Source organism: Schistocerca serialis, chromosome 8 (assembly GCF_023864345.2).
Source record: "Schistocerca serialis cubense isolate TAMUIC-IGC-003099 chromosome 8, iqSchSeri2.2, whole genome shotgun sequence".
Classification (NCBI taxonomy): Eukaryota; Metazoa; Arthropoda; class Insecta; order Orthoptera; family Acrididae; genus Schistocerca; species Schistocerca serialis.
In genome coordinates this window covers 77,407,889-77,429,545 of record NC_064645.1, presented here as the reverse complement: position 1 = coordinate 77,429,545, position 21,657 = coordinate 77,407,889, and the positions used below count along the sequence as shown (strand labels likewise).

The window sequence follows — 21,657 nt, the reverse complement described above, 5'->3', positions numbered from 1 at the left end:
GGCTGAGGGAAAGGAACATGACATATAGGAGATCATTGTACCTCTCCCACTTAGATGTTTAGCAGTCTTCTTTCTTTATTTCCCCTTGTCAGTTTTTGCATCGCTTATATGCATGGTGGCAGCCTATTTTACCACCCCCTCTGTACAGCCATGTAAAGAAATATTTTACAACTCTTTCAGCACACACATAAAGGCCACTTTGGACAAATGGTTAGTCAGAAAACTTAATGCAGATAATCTGCACAAATCACCAATGAAGGTCTTTTTAAGAGAAAACTGTAACTGCTATAAATCAAAATCTGCCAATTCATCAAAACACTAGAGGTCTTTGTAATAATCTCAATGAACATTTTGTAAATATGTATAACGAAGAAGACAGATTGTGCCAATATTCTGTGCTTCACAGAGCAATGTGTCACTTCTGGGACAGAAGAAATAGTGACAAATAATTAGAACTTTCCAACTTCATTTGTAGAAAAACTAAAGAAACAGATGGTGTTGCTATATATCTCAAGAACAGTATCAAAAGTAATACAAACTGACACACACACAAACTGACACACACGCACACACACAGTTCTTGTCTTGAGCAAGATTTTAAACTGTTTGGCATAGAATTGGGTATAAACGAGTTTTGTTTATCAACTGTAACAGTGCACAAGGGGCTTTAGGACATTTCCTTTTGAAGCAATTAAAACTACCTCATAGCATGCATGTTTAAATATGGGAGTGGTGATAGTATTTGAGGACTTCAACATTAATTTTCTAACACACATCAGTGGCTGGTCAGGCCTTGAAAATTTCATGCTCACATATACCCTGGGTTCTGCAATCAATTTTCCCATCAGAATAACTCACATTCTAGTACACTAATAGATAATATATTTATAGACCAGACAAAAACTGTTGATAGCATTGTTAGTGAAGTTCTGAATTCTCTATCATCATGATGGACAAAACACACTAACAATGGTGCAAATATCGGTGAGACACTGACCATGTTATATTGGAAACTACTAAAAACCATTAATGTGGAAAATACATCACATCTCTAAAATGTAAATTGGAGGCCTGTATATGATGAAAACAGTGTTAGTTCCAAGCACAATTTGTTCAGTAACCATGTGGCATTAATATTTGAAAGTACTTTACAAAGAAAGAATTTACAGGGTGCAAACCAAAGAATTCATCAATAAGCCATGAATTACCATTGGTGCAAAGACTTTCCTAAAGTTAGTTTTTAAGTTCAAAAATAAATAAATAAATCTAGTGATACTATAAGGCAAATAAAGAGTGAGACTCGAACTGAACACATTTTTAGAAACATTGAAAATAGCAATGCAGGGAGAAAAGAAAAAAAATAGTGGCAGAAATATTTAATAAGCATTTTTGAATGTTGATGAGAAAAAAGGGAGGAATGGTTCTTTAGAAAAGGGAACAAAGATACTGAAATAACCTTCCATTGTTCCATAAGATCTAATTACAATCCCATAACAGCAGTTGAAATAAGAAAACTACCACTTCTTTAAAAATGAGGTAATGTTTCTAGTACACTGTTCAAAACATGCTGTAATCAGCCAAGCAAAGTTCTGGCACATACATTCAACATTTCCATGAGTGTGTGTCTTCCCTGACAGATTCAAACTTGAAACTTTGAAGCTCCTTTACAAAAAGGGGGTGATACTGCATATGTTATAAATTACTGTCCTAGCTCTCTTTTTTTAAACATTATCTAGATTCCTTGATAATTGCTGTATGCCAGGATCGTGAAGCACCTCAATGGCTTTAACGTTACTACTAGTAATCATTTAAATAAAAATCAATTTTAATGTATTAAGTTTTTAAACAGAACTAAAAATTAGAAAATAATTTCTACTAGACCTATAGAGATTGTTAACCCCTTACATGTAGTTCCAAAAATTTATGATTGTGAATTTTTAATACCTATGTAAATACTTGTAAGAGTAAGAAGACGAACTATTCAAGTATCAATTATATATTGCACACTCTTTACTTTTTTGATTTTAAATCTTACAAATACTTTCACAGCTATTTTAAAAAAAAAAAAAATCACAATTACAGATTTTTAGGACTATCTATATGGAGCTAAGAGAAATTATTCTATACTTCTTAGTCCAATTTAAAAATGTGGTACACTAATTTTTTAAAAAAATAATTATATTCTGCTTTTAAGTCTAGAGGGTGCGATATTTTTCAATGAACTTCAATCATTTTGATGACATTACTAATTTCCGATTCATTTTAGTTCCTCTTCACCAAAGTCAACTAATAGTCCACCTCAGTAGCCAAGTGGTCAGCGTAGGTAGCTGACGTGTGGAGGTTCAGGCTCTATTCCCAGGACTGCTGATGATTTTTCCTTGGTGGAAGAATTGGTACGGGGTGCCTTCAGCTCATAAAGCTATCTGAGGAACTACTTGGATAAGAAGTAGGTCTCCAAGGTCTGGAAAGTCAGCAAAACAACTACGCAGGCTGTGTGCTGACTACATGCCTCTCCACATCGCACCCACAGGATGCTGAATGGCAAAGAATGATAAAGCAGACAGTTGAGATCCCTCCTACGTAAGGATCATGAAGGTAAAAATTAGTGAGATTCAAGCTAATACAGAGAATTATCAGCACTCATTCTTCCTGTTAACCATTCAAAACTGAAACAGGATAATCGGAAATGACAGTGGCCTAAATCTGTTGTACACAGTTTTTTTTTTTTTTTTTTTTTTTTTTTTTTCTGATGTAATCCCAGTGCATGCTGTTTTCATATACTTTTTTCTTGCAGATTAAGTTGGGTGATAATGGAATAACTATTTTCTTCAGTATTCAGAAGTCATTATATCATACATCACAGGTTATGTCAGCTTGTTCTTTTAAGATTCTTTGAAGCAATTTAGTTTAAAATATTCATGTAGCATCCCTTGGTATTAAAATTTTTATGTTTTGTTAGCAGCTACAGAAATAAATGCACATTTGGCAGTTTTTAAACTGACTCAATTCATACATTTCAAGATATTTTTTATTGTGATGACATTCCTTCTTAAAGTCTGAACAGCCCCAATCCCAATCCTGCTGTATGAAGGAGCTATTGATCTCGAATGGTGGTTTTTATCACCTTATGTTTGTTTATGATAAAGCCTATGAAGAAACATATTTTCCTTTCTTCCTTTGTTTTAACACTGCTTGCATTAGTGTAGTTATTTAATAATGAAAATGACTTACACTAGTAACAGCAATTTGTTAGTAAGTAAAGGGCTAAATAAGTTAACAGAATACCGACCTGCACAGAAAGATTTACTGTGAAGCTGACCTCATCTTGAACAATAGAATAAAATATAGCCAACAGTCTGTCCACTGTGAATGGTTTTGGTCCTAAAAGCATATCACTTAGAATGTCATTTTTAGATCTGTTGATTCTCTTTTTCTTCTTCTTATCTTTCCGTTTCATAAAGAGAGCTTTATCCAGTTTTGAGGGAATGTACGATGCCAAATAAGCAGCAATGAGGAAGTATTTGGTATAATATGGCAGCTCAAAACTTAGGGCAAATTCCTGGGAAGACAGCTGATCATGATTTCCAAGTCCTCTATTGGCAGCTGCATTGCCTGCTAGTGAGAAGTCATTTTCATATTCTGTCCTGTAAAACAGTAAATTATTTCAGTAATGTGAGTTTTCATTTTCACTTGAGCTAATGTGGACATGTACTATTACATTTGAATTATTGTTTAACTTATACTATAGCAATAAAATGTCTGATAGAGGAGGAACTTTACCACATAGCAGTTCTCTGATAGAGATATTCCAGGCTGCTTTTGAGGTGGGGCATGACTACCTGCCACAGTTTGTGCATTTCTGAAGTGCCTGCGACCATTGACTGTGAATGCTTGAAGAAATTTGAATTAACCTAAAACACAATTCAAAACATTTCAGAAAATACTGAACCTACATACAGACCAGTACACTTAATATTGTCACACTAATAAAACAGTCTCCACTTCACAATAGAAAATGGTATAGATTCAGTCATTCATTCTTTTATTCACACACCGCATTCTGTAAATCCTATCAAATTATACATTAACAGGAGGAAGCAGCCACTGCTGACTACATCTGTTAAATATATGGTCAAGAAATTACTGCTAATTTATTCAACCTGATAACTATGAGAATTATTTCTAGAATACTTCCATATGTAACAGTGTATCAGGAGAAAAACAGTTGCTTTGAAAAACAAAAGCTACTGTAACTCCTCTTCTAGTGTTCAACTTTTGTTTTCACCAGATACAGTAGGGCATTGATTATCCTAACTAACTTGACGACATGGGTTTGGAAAATGTTGTTTTATCAGATAATCAAACTTTATACTTTTATTTATCAGTTTACAAATAAAAACCACATACATTTGTAACAACGTGAATCTCTTATTATTACACAGTTAAGTACAGTAGGAATGTACATAATATAGCCTTGCAAACACAAAATATGTAATATGTACACATTTTGCATGTACAGTACATGTGTATAGAATTAATGCTTCAAAAATTCTTAATTTTGGTCTGTCTATGCAGGCCTACCCACTTACGAGTGGCTAAGTCATATGCTTTTTTCCACACATAATATCTGATACTGGTCACTTTCATTTTGAGCATCAAACCATCACAAGACAGTAACTAAACACGTGAAAGCTTCAGAAGCTGCAAGTGTATTTTCATTTTCTGGACACTAGCTGATGAGATGCTGGACCCAGTTTTATTACCAACAAGTTTTACAATTTCATGTCTTGCACAATTTGATGCTTTGGACTTGCACTGTCAACACTCATCCACTCTTAATCATCATCTTCACATCCATGGCAGTTGAGTTCTTTTAGCATTTTGGACATACCATTCTGTTCATTGTTTTCAATTACTTTGACAACTTTTCGCCATAACTAAAATTTAGGCTTTTTTCAAATTCTGTTCCTTTACACTATCCCTTACTGCTCAGATCATGTAGGACCCTCTTTCAAATTATAAAAAATATTTATTTCTTAACAGATTTTTTTCTACCTCCTCTTCCTTTCTAACAATAACTTGAGTAACAATTTTTTCTGCAATATCATCGGACAGTGTCAATATGCCTTGATCCATGGTCTTTAATAAGGACGTAATGTCGAGTGGAAGAAAAATCACTTTAATGAACTCATCCTTTTAGTTTAAGATATTACACGATGGATGAGTGGGTGGATTGTCAAGGGGCAGTAATCTTTTCTCCCTTTTCATGAGCTTCTACAGAGGGTACGAAAACTTCCATAAACCGTTCAGTGAAAATCATACTATCTATCCAGGCTCTCTCTTGTGATTTGTACACAATAGGCATTGCAGACATGTTAATGTGTTTGGAACAACGCCGTTTCTTGCATTTACTAATGACAAGCATAAGCAGTTGGTGGCTGCCAGTAGCATTAGCCCAAGAAGCAATATGATCCTAGCTTATTTTAAGACCAGGTGCTGCTAATTCACTATGTGAAGCACAAGTTTTTCCTTGGCAAAGCTTTCCAACTGAGCCTAGTTTCGTCAGCCCTGTAAATGGTTTTGAGAGCGTAATCTTCTTCCCTGGCTGCTGAAGACTCAACAGACTAGACCACAGCAAGGGGGAGCGGCATTTGTGAACAACGGTTCGGTTGAGCAGACGTTTGGTTGACTGACTTTTGGGTAATCAACACTCTACTGTACTTCAAACAAAGCTGTTACTTTAGACCAGCCATACCAGCTGTCTATATAGTGGCAAAGTCAAGACCTGTTTAATTCAAAAATTATACTTACGAGGAATTCACATTCTTGAATGTAGATATTCTGACAAATTCAGTACGTGGCTAATGAGGTATTCTTTTATCTTTTTGAACATCTGGAGATTTTCAATTTGCTAACTGATGTCCACTGGCTACCTCTTGTAGACTTTTGCACTAGGGGGCAGAAGTCCATTCTGACCCTTAGATAGGGAAGCATACTTGATATGTAAATTATATTTACTTCTAGTACTGTCATTGTGAATTGCACAGTTCATCATAAATTCATTTGTAGGATTCTGTATCTCATTTAACAAAAAAGAGGCGCTTACAGGATCACTTTATTGTCTGTGATGTCAAGATCCCTTTTTCTCAAGGACAGATACTGGTACCTTGAGAGAGTATTGAGAGAGGGGGGGGGCGGAGAGAGAGAGAGAGGGGGAGGGGGAGGGGGAGGGGGAGGCGGAGAGAGAGAGAGAGAGAGAGAGAGGGGGAGGCGGAGAGAGAGAGAGAGAGGGGGGGGGGAGGCGGGGAGAGAGAGAGAGAGAGGGGGGGGAGGCGGAGAGAGAGAGAGAGAGAGAGAGAGAGAGAGAGAGAGAGAGGGGGGGGGAGGCGGAGAGAGAGAGAGAGAGAGAGAGAGAGAGAGGGGGGGGGGGAGGCGGAGAGAGAGAGAGAGAGGGGGGGGGGGAGGCGGAGAGAGAGAGGGGGGGGCGGAGAGAGAGAGAGGGGGGGGCGGAGAGAGAGAGGGGGGGGCGGAGAGAGAGAGAGGGGGGGCGGAGAGAGAGAGAGGGGGGGGCGGAGAGAGAGAGAGGGGGGGGCGGAGAGAGAGGGGGGCGGAGAGAGAGAGGGGGGACGGAGAGAGAGAGAGAGGGGGGGGCGGAGAGAGAGAGAGAGAGAGGGGGGGGGCGGAGAGAGAGAGAGAGAGGGGGGGCGGAGAGAGAGAGAGAGGGGGGGGCGGAGAGAGAGAGAGAGAGGGGGGGGCGGAGAGAGAGAGAGAGAGAGGGGGGGGGCGGAGAGAGAGAGAGGGGGGGCGGAGAGAGAGAGAGAGAGAGAGAGGGGGCGGAGAGAGAGAGAGAGGGGGGGCGGAGAGAGAGAGAGAGGGGGGGGCCGAGAGAGAGAGAGGGAGAGAGAGAGAGAGAGAGAGAGAGAGAGAGAGAGAGAGAGAGAGAGAGAGAGAGGGGGGGGGGCAGAGAGAGAGAGAGAGAGAGAGGGGGGGGGCGGAGAGAGAGAGAGAGAGAGAGAGAGAGAGAGAGAGAGAGAGAGAGAGAGAGAGAGAGAGGGGGGGGGGGGGGGGGGGGCGGAGAGAGAGAGAGAGGGGGGGGGCGGAGAGAGAGAGGGGGGGGGCGCGGAGAGAGAGAGGGTGGGGGGGGGCGCGGAGAGTATAAGCAAATGACTGTAGTGCTGAACGTGATGCCAAACCATATGCCAAACTCCCATAATCGAGATAGGACTGTATCAGGGCTTTGTAAAGCTGAAGAAGGATAGTGTCATCTGCACCCCAGCTGGCATTACTTAGGCAGCGAAATGCATTAAGGTGCAGCCAGCACTTTTGCTTAAGCCACTGAAGATGGGGAACCCACGTCAACTGAGGATCGAAGACCAGTCACCCTCAACCGAGCATCTAAGACCAGTCATAAAAAGCAAAAAGTCTCTAAAACATTAAGTTCTGGTTGTGGGTGAATGGTGCGATGTCGACAGAGGTGCATCACACGAGTCTGGCAGCTGAAAACCGAGAGCCATGGATGAGGGGCCATGACCACACCTTTTGTACGATGCCTTGCAGTCTACTTTCAGTGATACCCATACTAGAGGAGCAATAGTAGAGACAGAAGTTGTTAGGATACAAGGAGAGTGATGCTGAGGACCCCACAGCTGCTGCTAGACCATTGATGGCTACCAGAAAGAGGGACACTCAGTATAGAGCCATGCAGGACCCCATTCTCTAGGCTATGGGGGATACTGTGGGAAGCACCTATTCAAACCCAGAATATATTTTTTGGATTTAAAAAAAAAAAAAAGAAAAAAAATCAGGAGACCCCGGGGACTCCACTTATGTAAGTTAACAAGGATGTGGTGTCATAAGCCTTTTGCAGTTGGAAGAAGATGGCTATAAGGTGTTGATGCTAGTCAAAAGCTGTTCAGATGGCAGACTCCAGGTAAAGCATATTATCGGCAGTGGAATGGTCTTTCTGAAAACCGCCCTGGGACAGAGCCAGAAGACCTCAAGACTCAAAGAGTCAACACAGCCACTGGCTCACCATGTGTTGAAGCAACTTGCAGAGAACACTGGCGAGATTAATTAGGTGATAACTACCCATCTCTACAGGGTGCTTACCGGTTTCAGTACTACGATGATAATGCTTTTTTGCTATTGCGATGGGAACTTGCCCTTGCTCCAGACACAGTTAAAGATGGCAAGAGTATGACTTTGACAGTCTGCTGACAGGTGTTTGATCATTTTGTTGTGGATGCAGTCCAGGCCTGGGGCCGTATTGGGGCAGTGGGTGAGGACACTGACTAATTTCCACTCACTGAATGGAGAATTATGTGGCTCAACATGACATGTAGCAAAAGACAATTGATTTTGCTCCACCTGTTTTAGAACACAAAATGCAGGTTGATATTTCTCAGATGCTAGGGCTCACGCATAAAGCAAAGCAAAATGTTTGGCGACAGTGTCTCGGTCAGTGTAGACACTGCCATTCAAGTTAACAGCTGGTACACCCGCAGGCGTCTGGTATGTGTTATCCTTGCCCACACCTGTGAAGGACAAGTACATGGTCCAATGGTTGAAAAATACCTTTCCCAGCATTCCCACTTCCAACGTTTTATTAGATGGCACACCCGGGCAAGGAGCCGTGAAAAGGCAATGAGGTGCTCTATCAATGGGTGCCGCCTATGGCATTGGAGAGCCTGCCTATGATCTCTAATGGCATCTGATTTCTGATGACCACTGAGGTACTGTCTTCCATCAGGGCAAGCCCAAGAAACAGGGGATCCCTATATCAGCTATAGATAGAATGGCTGTAGTTGTGTTCTAAACTGTCTCATTGATATCTCCATGCAGTGGGGAGCCACGGGCAACAGCAGATGTGGAAGAACTCCAGTCAGCACTGTTGAGGGCCCATCTAGGCAGGCATTCAGAAGAGTGATGCTGAGGGAGGGACAGAAATATTGGGAAGTGGCCAGTACCGCACAGTTTATCGTGGACTCTCCAGTGTATGGACAGGCAAAGACAAGCACTGCAGATGGAAAGTTCAATGGTCAAGAACGTTCCATTTGCCACACTGAAGTGTGTGGGGTCACCAGTATTCGCGAGACAAAAGTCAAGTTGTGCCACTAAATTTTGAAGGTCTTTACCATGGCCAGTGGCCTTTGCTCCACCCCACAAAGGGTTATGGGCACTGATATCACTCAAGATTAGGAAAAGTGTTCGGAGACATTGCACCATTGATAAAGAGGAAAACATTGCAGATGGTAATATCGTGAAATGCCCTTATCCAAACATCCACAGACTCTGAAGGTGTATTAAGAGGCATAAGTTCACTATATAGGGTGTTCAGAACGTATGTTCTAACTCTGCCTGGCATCTTGTCATAGGCAGCACGATTCTTATAATATCCCTGTTATCCACCAAGAGCCAGGGTCCACATTGCTGGAAACCAAGTCTCCTGAATTTCAATGCAAAACGCAGGTTCAAATGGCTCTAAGAACTATGGGACTTAACATCTGAGGTCATCAGTCCCCAAAGGCAGAGAAAATGCTTATAAGATGTCGTAGCTCAGCCAGGTGGTACAATGTTCATATACCATAGGCCATGAACAGACCAAGGAGGTGTGGTGAGACCCAGGGCCTCAGAATCTCCCCCTCAGCCACAGGAGTACAGGGAGGATCTGGAGGGATGGGGGACACCAGAATCTCCTTCTTGGAGGACTACTACTTATCTTTCCTCTCCTTAGAGGATTTGGATGATTCTGAGGATTTCTCTGAATCAGTTTCAGTTAATGGTGATGATTGTGAGGCTCTACGAACAGCCACTGAATGGTGTCCAGTTGTAAACCAGCAGAAGTCTTGGAAAGAAGTGTCCTGAGGGACTCTTTCTTGGCGAGAGAAGTCGGAGGAAGGTGATTTGTCTCTGGCTGGGAGGTGGGAACCAATGTACCCAGAGGGTGAGAGGCCAACAATCCCACAGTGGATGTGAGGGAACCAGCAAGAGGAGAGCCCTCAACCATCAGTGGGGCAGTCTTGGTCAAGTGGTCCTTAGGGCCCGTTGCAGGAAGTGTAACAGGCAGTAGTACCATCACCAGAGTGGTGACATCATTGTAGCTGCAGCATATGACACTGCTGTACATGCTGGATGCAACTGCTCATATTACTTCTTGGTTTCTTGATGAGTTAGTTTGTCCACAACTATTGTATTTTCTTTTCTTTCTAGAAAATGGCGCAATGTGGCAAGCAGGGAGAATGGTGCTTTCACAGTTAACACAGATGGGGAGAAGGGCGCAAGGAGCATTCACATGCAGTGATGTCCACAATCTCAACAGATGGGGCTAGGTTTGCAACGTGAAGACATGTGCCCAAATTTCAAACATATTTGAAGCACAGCACAGGAGTAGCAGAACACAAGGTTTCACATAACATTGGTATACCATAACCGTGACCATTTCGGGCAATTAATCACCCTCAAATGCCAAGATGAAGGCACTGGTGGCAACCCTATTGTTCTTTGGCCTCCTATGTACACGATGGACAAAGTTTACACCCCATCATTCAAATTTGCACATGGCTTATCATTATATTGTAGGAGCAGGCCTCAGTGAAAAATGATGCCCTGAACCATATTTACACTATTATGGGGAGTGACAGTCACCAGTATGTCACCCAGCTTGTTACAGCCAAGCTGTGCCTGTCACTGGACAGGGGATGCTGTTTTGATCAAAACTGACCCATTTTTCATTTTAGAGATGGTTGACATTTCCTCAAACTCGTCTTTTAAGTTATCCACATAGAATAAGGGTTTTGTGGCAAAGAAGGGATCTCTGTCAGTCTTTGGGCAAACCAACTACTGCAGGGAGTATTTCTCTGCTTGCCACTTAGCCTTATGTTCCTCCCATGTTGTAACTAGGGAAGGGAACATATTAGGGTCGTATCTCTCTGCATTAAATAAGGACTTTCCTCCCAAAGAGACTTCTGGGGACCTATGGCCATCAGTGGGAGATAACCTCATACATTTCATTTGCAGCTCATCTGCCATGGTGCCACTATCTCCAAAATGGGGCTCTCACCCTGGGCACCACGCAGCCTCGGCAGCTGCTACCTAGTTTGTAATCCACTGTACGGAGTCCTCGTACCCCAGTCATGATGGCACGTATTCCTTAGCGTACATGGGGAATTTTCAACTCTGGCATCCACAATGCGATCCCTGCATGGTCAGGGGGCTACCACCATGCAGGCACTTGACGACCCCCACCCCCACACCACTCCTCCACAACAGGATGCCTACTGTGTTGGGTTTTGGGTGTATTAACTTAGTAAGGGGGAGGGTGCAAAGATGGAAGGGGGCAAAGGTGGAGCATGCACTATACTGTGCGACCTCTCTGCATGATCCATACTTCTGGAGGATTTTGAAAATTGGTGGCAGGTGAAACTGAACGATGTTCTTGTTGTTGTTGTCTTCAGCCCTGAGACTGGTTTGATGCAGCTCTCCATGATACTCTATCCTGTGCAAGCTTCTTCATCTCCCAGTACTTACTGCAACCTACATCCTTCTGAATCTGCTTAGTGTATTCATCTCTTGGTCTCCCTCTACGATTTTTACCCTCCATGTTGCCCTCCAATGCTAAATTTGTGATCCCTTGATGTCTCAGAACAACCGGTCCCTCCTTCTTGTCAAGTTGTGCCACAAACTCCTCTTCTCCCCAATTTTATTCAATACCTCCTCATTAGTTATGTGATCTACCCATCTAATCTTCAGCATTCTTCTTCAAGCCTCTTGATCTCTGAGTAACTACTGAAAAGTACATCTTTCTGAATCTGCTTACTATATTCGTCTCTTGGACTCGCTCTATGATCTCCGATCTCCCCCCCCCCCCTCCATACTAAATTGTTGAGCTCTTGATGTCTCAAAATGTGTCCTACCAACCAATCCCTTCTTGTCAGGTTGTGCCACAAATTTCTTTTCTCCCCATTTCTGTTCAGTTCCTCCTCATTACTTACATCCAACAAGAACATTGTTGCTGACCAAATGCATAAGTTCCTACCTGAAGTCTTCTCCGATGGCAATGGTATCGTCCAGCAGGATAAATGCCAATGTTACAGTGCCAGATTCGTGCTACAGAGGTTTTGAGGAGCACGATAGTTAACGTACATTGATGTCTTGGTCAGCGAAGGCCCCTGATCTGTACCCATTAGAACCATACAGGGCGCCGGATGGATAACCACAAACCAAAGTCCCATAACATGCAGGAATTGCATGACCTGTTAGTATAAATCTGGCGATACGTATCTTCGGAAACCAATCAAGGTCTTGTAGAATCCAAGCAAAGCAAAATCACTACTGTATTATGTTTGGATGGGGACCAGAACACTATTAAACATGTGGTCATTAGGTTTTGGCTCATCAGTGTATATTCAGTGTTGTTGTTGTTGTGGTCTTCAGTCCTGAGACTGGTTTGATGCAGCTCTCCATGATACTCTATCCTGTGCAAGCTGCTTCATCTCCCAGTACTTACTGCAACCTACATCCTTCTGAATCTGCTTAGTGTATTCATCTCTTGGTCTCCCTCTACGATTTTTACCCTCCATGTTGCCCTCCAATGCTAAATTTGTGATCCCTTGATGTCTCAGAACAACCGGTCCCTCCTTCTTGTCAAGTTGTGCCACAAACTCCTCTTCTCCCCAATTTTATTCAATACCTCCTCATTAGTTATGTGATCTACCCATCTAATCTTCAGCATTCTTCTTCAAGCCTCTTGATCTCTGAGTAACTACTGAAAAGTACATCTTTCTGAATCTGCTTACTATATTCGTCTCTTGGACTCGCTCTATGATCTCCGATCTCCCCCCCCCCCCCCCCCCCCCCCTCCATACTAAATTGTTGAGCTCTTGATGTCTCAAAATGTGTCCTACCAACCAATCCCTTCTTGTCAGGTTGTGCCACAAATTTCTTTTCTCCCCATTTCTGTTCAGTTCCTCCTCATTACTTACATCCAACAAGAACATTGTTGCTGACCAAATGCATAAGTTCCTACCTGAAGTCTTCTCCGATGGCAATGGTATCGTCCAGCAGGATAAATGCCAATGTTACAGTGCCAGATTCTTGCTACAGAGGTTTTGAGGAGCACGATAGTTAACGTACATTGATGTCTTGGTCAGCGAAGGCCCCTGATCTGTACCCATTAGAATCATACAGGGCGCCGGATGGATAACCACAAACCAAAGTCCCATAACATGCAGGAATTGCATGACCTGTTAGTATAAATCTGGCGATACGTATCTCCGGAAACCAATCAAGGTCTTGTAGAATCCAAGCAAAGCAAAATCACTACTGTATTATGTTTGGATGGGGACCAGAACACTATTAAACATGTGGTCATTAGGTTTTGGCTCATCAGTGTATATTCAGTGTTGTTGTTGTGGTCTTCAGTCCTGAGACTGGTTTGATGCAGCTCTCCATGATACTCTATCCTGTGCAAGCTGCTTCATCTCCCAGTACTTACTGCAACCTACATCCTTCTGAATCTGCTTAGTGTATTCATCTCTTGGTCTCACTCTACGATTTTTACCCTTCACGCTGCCCTCAAATGCTAAATTTGTGATCCCTTGATGCCTCAGAACATGTCCTACCAACCGGTCCCTTCTTGTCAAGTTGTGCCACAAATTCCTCTTCTCCCCAATTCTATTCAATACCTCCTCATTAGTCATGTGATCTACCCATCTAATCTACAGCATTCTTCTGTAGCACCATATTTCGAAAGCTTCTATTCTCTTCTTGTCCAAACTATTTATTGTCCATGTTTCACTCCCATACATGGTAGCCATGTATGGGAGTGAAACATGGACAATAAATACTTTCAGAAACGACTTCCTGACATTTAAATCTACACTCAATGTTAACAAATTTCTCTTCTTCAGAAACGCTTTCCTTGCCGTTGCCAATCTACATTTTATATCATCTCTACTTCGACCACCCTCAGTTATTTTGCTCCCCAAATAGCAAAAATCCTTTACTACTTTAAGTGTCTCATTTCCTAATCTAATTCCCTCAGCATCACCCAATTTAATTCGACTACATTCCATTATCCTCGTATTGCTTTTGTTGATGTTCATCTTATATCCTCCTTTCAAGACACTGTCCATTCCGTTCAACTGCTCTTCCAAGTCCTTTGCTGTCTCTGATAGAATTACAATGTCATCGGCGAACCTCAAAGCTTTTATTTCTTCTCCATGGATTTTAATACCTACTCCGAATTTTTCTTTTGCTTCCTTTACTGCTTGCCCAATATACAGATTGAATAACATCGGGGAGAGGCTACAACCCTTTCTCACTCCCTTCCCAACCACTGCTTTCCTTTCATGTCCCTCGACTCTTATAACTGCCACCTGGTTTCTGTACAAATTGTAAATAGCCTTTCGCTCCCTGTATTTTACCCCTGCCACCTACAGAATATGAAAGAGAGTATTCCAGTCAACATTGTCAAAAGCTTTCTCTAATTCTACAAATGCTAGAAACATAGGTTTGCCTTTCCTTAATCTACTTTCTATGATACGTCAGAGAGTCAGTATTGCTTCACACGTTTCAATATTTCTACGGAATCCAAACTGATCTTCCCTGAGGTCGGCTTCTACCAGTTTTTCCATTCATGTGTAAGGACTTTGCATTAGTATTTTGCAGCCGTGACTTATTAAACTGATAGTTTGGTAATTTTCACATCTGTCAACACCTGCTTTCTTTGGGATTGGAATTATTATATTCTTTTTGAAGTCTGAGGGTATTTCACCTGTCTCATACATCTTGCTCACCAGATGGTAGAGTTTTTTCAGGACTGGCTCTCCCAAGGCTGTCACTAGTTCTAATGGAATGTTGTCTACTCCTGGGGCCTTGTTTCAACTTAGGTCTTTCAGTGTTTTGTCAAATTCTTCACGCAGAATCATATCTCCCATTTCATCTTCATCTACATCCTCTTCCATTTCCATAATATTGTCCTCAAGTACGTCACCCTTGTATAGCCCGTCCATATAGTCCTTCCACCTTTCTGCTTTCCCTTCTTTGCTTAGCACTGGGTTTCCATCTGAGCTCTTGATATTCATACAAGTGGTTCTCTTTTCTCCAAAGGTCTCTCTAATTTTTCTGTAGGCAGTATCTATCTTAACCCTAGTGAGATAAGCCTCTACATCCTTACATTTGTCCTCTAGCCATCCCTGCTTAGCCATTTTGCACTTTCTGTCAATCTCATTTTTGAGACATTTGTACGCATCCGGGAGGACGACGGTTCAATCCCATCTCCGGCCATCCTGATTTAGGTTTTCCGTGATTTCCCTAAATCGCTTCAGGCAAATGCCGGGATGGTTCCCTTGAAAGGGGACGGCCGATTTCCTTCCCTCACCCGAGCTTGCGCTCCGTCTCTAATGACCTCGTTGTCGACGGGACGTTAAACACTAATCTCCTCCTCCTCCTGAGACATTTGTATTCCTTTTTGCCTGCTTCATTTATTGCAACTTTATATTTTCTCCTTTCATCAATTAAATTCAATATTTCTTGTGTTACCCAAGGATTTCTACTAGCCCTAGTCTTTTTACCTACTTGATCCTCTGCTGCCTTCACTACTTCATCCCTCAAAGCTACCATTATTCTTCTTCTGTATTTCTTTCCCCCATACCTGTCAATTGTTCCCTTATGCTCTCCCTGAAACTCTGTACAACCTCTGGTTTAGTCAGTTTATCCAGGTCCCATCTCATTAAATTCCCACCTTTTTGCAGTTTCTTCAGTTTTAATCTACAGTTCATAACCAATAGATTGTGGACAGAGTCCACATCTGCCCATGGAAATGTCTTACAATTTAAAACCTGGTTCCTAAATCTCTGTCTTACCATTATATAATCTATCTGATACCTTTTAGTATCTCCAGGCTTCTTCCATGTATACAACCTTCTTTCATGATTCTTGAACCAAGTGTTAGCTATGATTAAGTTATGCTCTGTGCAAAATTCTTCCAGATGGCTTCCTCTTTCATTTCTTACCCCCAATCCATATTCACCTACTATGTTTCCTTCTCTTCCTTTTCCTACTGTCGAATTCCAGTCACCCATGACTTAAATTTTTGCCTCCCTTCACTATCTGAATAATTTCTTTTACCTCATCATACATTTCATCAATTTCTTAGTCATCTGCAGAGCTAGATGGCATATCAACTTGTACTACTGTAGTAGGCATGGGCTTCGTATATATCTTGGCTACAATAATGCATTCACTATGCTGTTTGTAGTAGCTTACCCGCATTCCTATTTTCCTATTCATTATTAAACCTGCTCCTGCATTACCCCTATTTGATTTTGTATTTATAACCCTGTATTCACCTTACCAAAAGTCTTGTTCCTCCTGCCACTGAACTTCACTAATTCCCACTGTATCTTACTTTAATATATCCATTTCCCTTTAAAATTTTCTAACCTACCTGTCCGATTAAGGGATCTGACATTCCACGCTCCGATCTGCAGAACGCCAGTTTTCTTTCTCCTGATAACGATGTCCTCTTGAGTAGTCCCCACCCGGAGATAAGAATGGGGGCTATTTTACCTCAGGAATATTTTACCCAAGAGGACGCCATCATCATTTAACCATACAGTAAAGCTGCATGCCCTCGGGAAAAATTACAGCTGTAGTTTCCTCTTACTTTCAGCCGTTCGCAGTACCAGCACAGCAAGGCCGTTTTGGTTAGTGTTACAAGGCCAGATCAGCCAATCAACCAGGCTGTTGCCCCTGCAACTACTGAAAAGGCTGCTGCCCCTCTTCAGGAACCACACATTTGTCTGGCCTCTCAACAGATACCCCTCTGTTGTGGTTGCAACTACGGTACAGCTATCTGTATCACTGAGGCACGTAAGCCTCCCCACCAATGGCAAGGTCCACGGGTCGGGGGAGGGGGGGAGGAATCAAACAATAAGGACAATGTATTTATTTAATGAAAAGTTGTAGAAAATGCCAGATGTGGAAACTCAAGTCCCAAACCATAAACAAGGTCCAAGCAAGGCCTGCACCAAGAAAACCATCTGACAGAGAGGTAGAAGGGGAAAAGGGTAGTAGAAGCACAAAACTTGCAGTGTGGAAAGGAAGTAATGCTCAAAACACTGCGGGCCTGTGGTAGCCAAGCATGTACTCACAAAGCAGTTGTGAGCCCCCTGGGGGGTTCAAGCAGGTCAGGAAGGATGGTGGGATGGGGCAGTAAATAAAATATGGGATTAAGTGCTTCCTGCAGATTAAGTAGTGATTAGAAATAGGAGGCCAGCAGGGCATCACTGGGTTTAGTGACTTAGGGACTTGCACAGTTTGAGGCCAACAGGATCATGGACAATGCAGGAGTGGAATGAATTAGTCTAGTTTGATGCAGGGGTCAAGATTTGAATCTGTGTCTTTCACATAAATGATTATGTAACAAGCACTTGGAAGCACAAATTACCTTAGGATGGATGAAGATATTTCATTGGTGGGTGAGCGGCATAATACCACTTTCAGAGGAGGGAGTGGTTAAGTTGTTCCAGTCCAGGCTGGTATTGGGTAATTACAGTGTCTCTGTCACTGGTTTGCAGGTGTGGGTGGAATATTTGTAGTATGGTAGTTGACCTGAATTCAAGAGTCACTCTGCTTGTACAGACGCTGAAGTATAGTACCTTGAACAGATGTGCTGCTAAAATTTGAAACAATGAAATTCACTTATTTATTAGGACACATTGCAATAAAAACTAATCCTCACAATACAGGTAATTACCCAGATTGCTAATATGAGGAATCTGTTTGTGGAGTAAGTTACATGCAATACACGTCATCATCAGTTAAAATATAAGTGGTAGCTGATTTGTTGAATATCCCAGATTTATGTCAAGGATCTATTGCAGAGTACTGTGCTGAAGACGACATACAGAAAAGAATTATCTGAGTATGAGGCACATTCCAGAGACATAAGTGTCAACATGCCTCACCCACAAAATGTGTGTCCAAATTTTTCACAACTGCAACGAAAAATAATGCCCCAAGTATTCTATCTTCTTTCTAAACATTTGTAACACAGAATGTGATTATGTCTGGTAGGTTAAACCTTCCAATCATGTACTTCATAAAATACAATATAGTTCCATTTACTTCTAAACTTTCTGAAAGTTGCAGTGATACACTCTCTCAACAATATAGAGAAAAAGATGTATAAATAAATTTACCATATATTTAAGTTCACACAAATCTCTGCAGGATCCATAAAATACACCCAAGAATAATTTTAAATAGTTCTTGTATAGACTTTCCTTTTCTGTCCATGGATGGTTTACAGAAAGAATTTGGAAGATTTCATCTGAAACAAGAAAATGATCACACGTCATCAAAAATACTGTTTTACAAAAATGAAACTTATTTTAGTACTGAGGACAAATTACAGTTGCTCAAGGAAATTGGTACCTAACAGAAGCAGCTGAAAGCTCCTTCCAAGCTCCACAGAGTTTATTCCAACAGAATGCATTAACTAACTGATTCATTCAGCGGTGTGAAGGTTCCATCAAGCAGCAGTACTTTAAGGTTGTAACATGTATCAAGGTATACACTAACAAAAATACACGGAATCAAAGGAACTTAATCTGCAGAATTATTAACAATAATCTGTCACCATATTGCTTAAAACTGCTCATACTTGGGGAGAAGTAAGATTTTGAAAAGAGAAGAACAATGGGGAAAATAACAGGACAGGAAATATGAGACTATGGGTATAGATTCACACAATTCAGAGAAATCTGTGCTAACAGTGAAGATTAAAGTGGCATAGGTACTGTCTTTGGACAGTGGTAATGTGATTTGCAACATATTCAGCAATGTGATCTGCAACACATTCAGCAACTGGGTGGGTGAGTTTGTGTTTAGCCAGCTTCACATTGGCCGTTGATGTAAGCAGACAACTGGTTAACTGTCATTCACTGCACATGAATTGTAGCAGAGTTAGTATATGGAGATGGTGCTGATGATGATTATGGGTTTACAGGGACTAAACTAAACTACTTTAGTATCATTCAATCAATTCACAGGAAAAATCAGTTGAAAAGATATTAAGTGAGAAAAGGAGAATTCTCCGCTAGTGGGTCTATGACCATGTCACTGTGGTTGAAAATGTGCATGACAGTATTTTTTTTTTTTGGGGGGGGGGGGGGGGGGTGTTTAAGGGCGCTCAACTACTGAGGTCATTAGCGCCGAGTCACAATTGTTAGAGCACATAGAATCTAGTAAAACTCAAGGGGGGGGGGGGGGGGGGGCACCAGAAAATTCTTACGAAGATGCAGATAAAATAAGTGAAAGAGTTAGATGTCTTTGGATAAGCCAGTCAAAGTAATAAAACGAAGAACACGAGCAGCTGCTCGAGCGTCATCAGCTAAAATATCCTGTAAAGTAGATGGCAGAGACACGACAACACGAGATTGACTAAAACGGGGACACGACAATAAAACATGGCGCACTGTTAATACATGACCTCAAGGGCACTGCGGGGCTGGGTCACCGGAGAGCAGGTAGCGGTGGCTAAACCGGCAATGCCCAATCCGCAACCTGGTCAGAAGGACCTCTTCTCACCGAGATGGTCGGGTGGAGGTTGTCCAAGCAGTTGGTGGTGGTGGTGGTGGTGGTGGTGGTGGTGGTGGTGGTGGTTAGTGTTTAACGTCCCGTCGACAACGAGGTCATTAGAGACGGAGCGCAAGCTCGGGTTAGGGAAGGATTGGGAAGGAAAGCGGCCGTGCCCTTTCAAAGGAACCATCCCGGCATTTGCCTGAAACGATTTAGGGAAATCACGGAAAACCCAAATCAGGATGGCCGGAGACGGGATTGAACCGTCGTCCTCCCGAATGCGAGTCCAGTGTGCTAACCACTGCGCCACCTCGCTCGGTGAAGCAGTTGGGAACGGTTTTACTGCCCGGAGCTTGTTTCCTTGAAGTGAGGACCAAGCATCCCACCACGACACAAGCCTCTTACAAACAACCCCACTAACATCAGATGACGGGACACAATGGGAGGCTGGCTGAGGCAGGAGGACTGCAGCCTTGGCTGCAGCATCAGCAGCCTCATTCCCAGGCACTCCTACATGGCCGGGAACCCACAGAAAGCTGACAGGAGAGCCACCATCAGCAAAAGAGTGAAGGGACTGCTGGATCCAGTGCATGACAGTAACTTCAGCCAGACAGTTAAAAACACGATAAAACCCAGGCATCTAGAAACTGTAGCTGGTCAGTGATGGATACTCTAAGCAAGGTCATCAAAGTCAGTAAACTAAAATGGGACAGAAAATGCAAACTGTATGATTCTGGAGTTGTTTAGCCTAAACAGCAACGTAAATAAAATAAATACAAAAAATATCATGAATGTCCATCAGTATGTATGTAGAAACTAGCCTGAGGCCACTTGGGGCAATGCCATAACAAGGGGCAAGAGGCCCCCCCCCTCCCCCCCCCCACTATCACAACACCAAATGTAGAAATGCATTAAACATTGTTATAACATTCATTTTCTCACAGGAAACTTAAGACTCTGGTATCTGCTAACCCACCGCTCAAAGGTATCTGTGGTAATGAGGTAGGGTAGACTGTTCAATCGCTCATCTTAGATCCCACAATAAGCCACTCACTGTGAGAATACTGAGCATATGGGTGAACATGAGATGACTACTACAGCTGCGTAGAGGGAAGTCCTCTTGACACAAGGAACTCATGGGTAAGTCTGCTGTGGTTGGTAAGCAGCCAGCACAGTACGATGACATCTTTCCAAGAGGCCTGGAGAGAAGTATACCAAGCCTTCATGGCCCCCTTGATTGCTCTCACCTTTTTGAACATCATGGCAGCCTGTCATCCCATGTCCCAGGTTCTCATAATTTGATGTCACCACTGCAATTGTAGCTTCGTGCCCAGTTGCAGACAACTGTTACCATCATTCAGGAGCTATGTAAGTCAACTAGTAGATCTTGGATGGTATTAACTAAAATGTTTCTGGGTTAGCACTGAGATATGCCTTCTGAGCAGTTCATTGAGTCGCTACAAATCAGGTCTTTTTTGATGAGAGCTTTAATGTTCTGCAGAGTCTGTGATATTGTGGCCAACTCTGCAATGTTTAATTGCATGCATTCAGCAGAGAATACTTCTTGTGCCCCTCTGTCGTTGCAAAAGCGTAACTAACCCTGTCACTCACTCTCAAGCCATCCACGCAGATTCACATCGAACTCGGGTATTCATTGAGAACTAATTGGATCAGAGCTGCTCTACCTGTTTTATGGTGACTCATGAACGCTCTGAACTGTTGATTATAAAACAGTCAAGTAACATGGATGTGTAGGCATCTGACAGACTGTAAGAGCACTGTTCGTCAAGAGTAGTTGGTGTCTGACCCTCAGTGGTGAGATACCAGTTTCCATCAGTAGGCTTTCTATTGGGTTCGTACAGAAAGCTCCAGCTGCCAACTGCACACCATTGCAGTGGACACAGTCTAAGACGCTCAGAACTGAGTGTGGGTCTAACAAGCTCAGTACTGAGTGTGTTGCTCTGATCTGTAAATGACATATCCATAGTCCAACAGGGATAAAATCAAAGATTTGTAGAATCACAGAAGAACCGTGCAGTCCACAACCCAGGAGATGCTGCTGAAAGGACAGAG

General features: G+C 42.4%; 1 protein-coding gene across 1 annotated transcript in view; it reads right to left on the bottom strand.

The window, feature by feature from the left end:
• Positions 1–21,657, bottom strand: part of LOC126416141 (origin recognition complex subunit 5) — a 165,318-nt gene that overhangs the window by 17,814 nt on the left and 125,847 nt on the right. The window contains exons 6-8 of the mRNA XM_050083686.1: positions 18,204–18,334; positions 3,781–3,911; positions 3,290–3,644 (exon numbers count right to left, since the gene is read on the bottom strand). Of these exons, the coding sequence (XP_049939643.1) occupies positions 3,290–3,644; positions 3,781–3,911; positions 18,204–18,334 (617 nt within the window). The remainder of the gene's footprint in view (positions 1–3,289; positions 3,645–3,780; positions 3,912–18,203; positions 18,335–21,657) is intronic.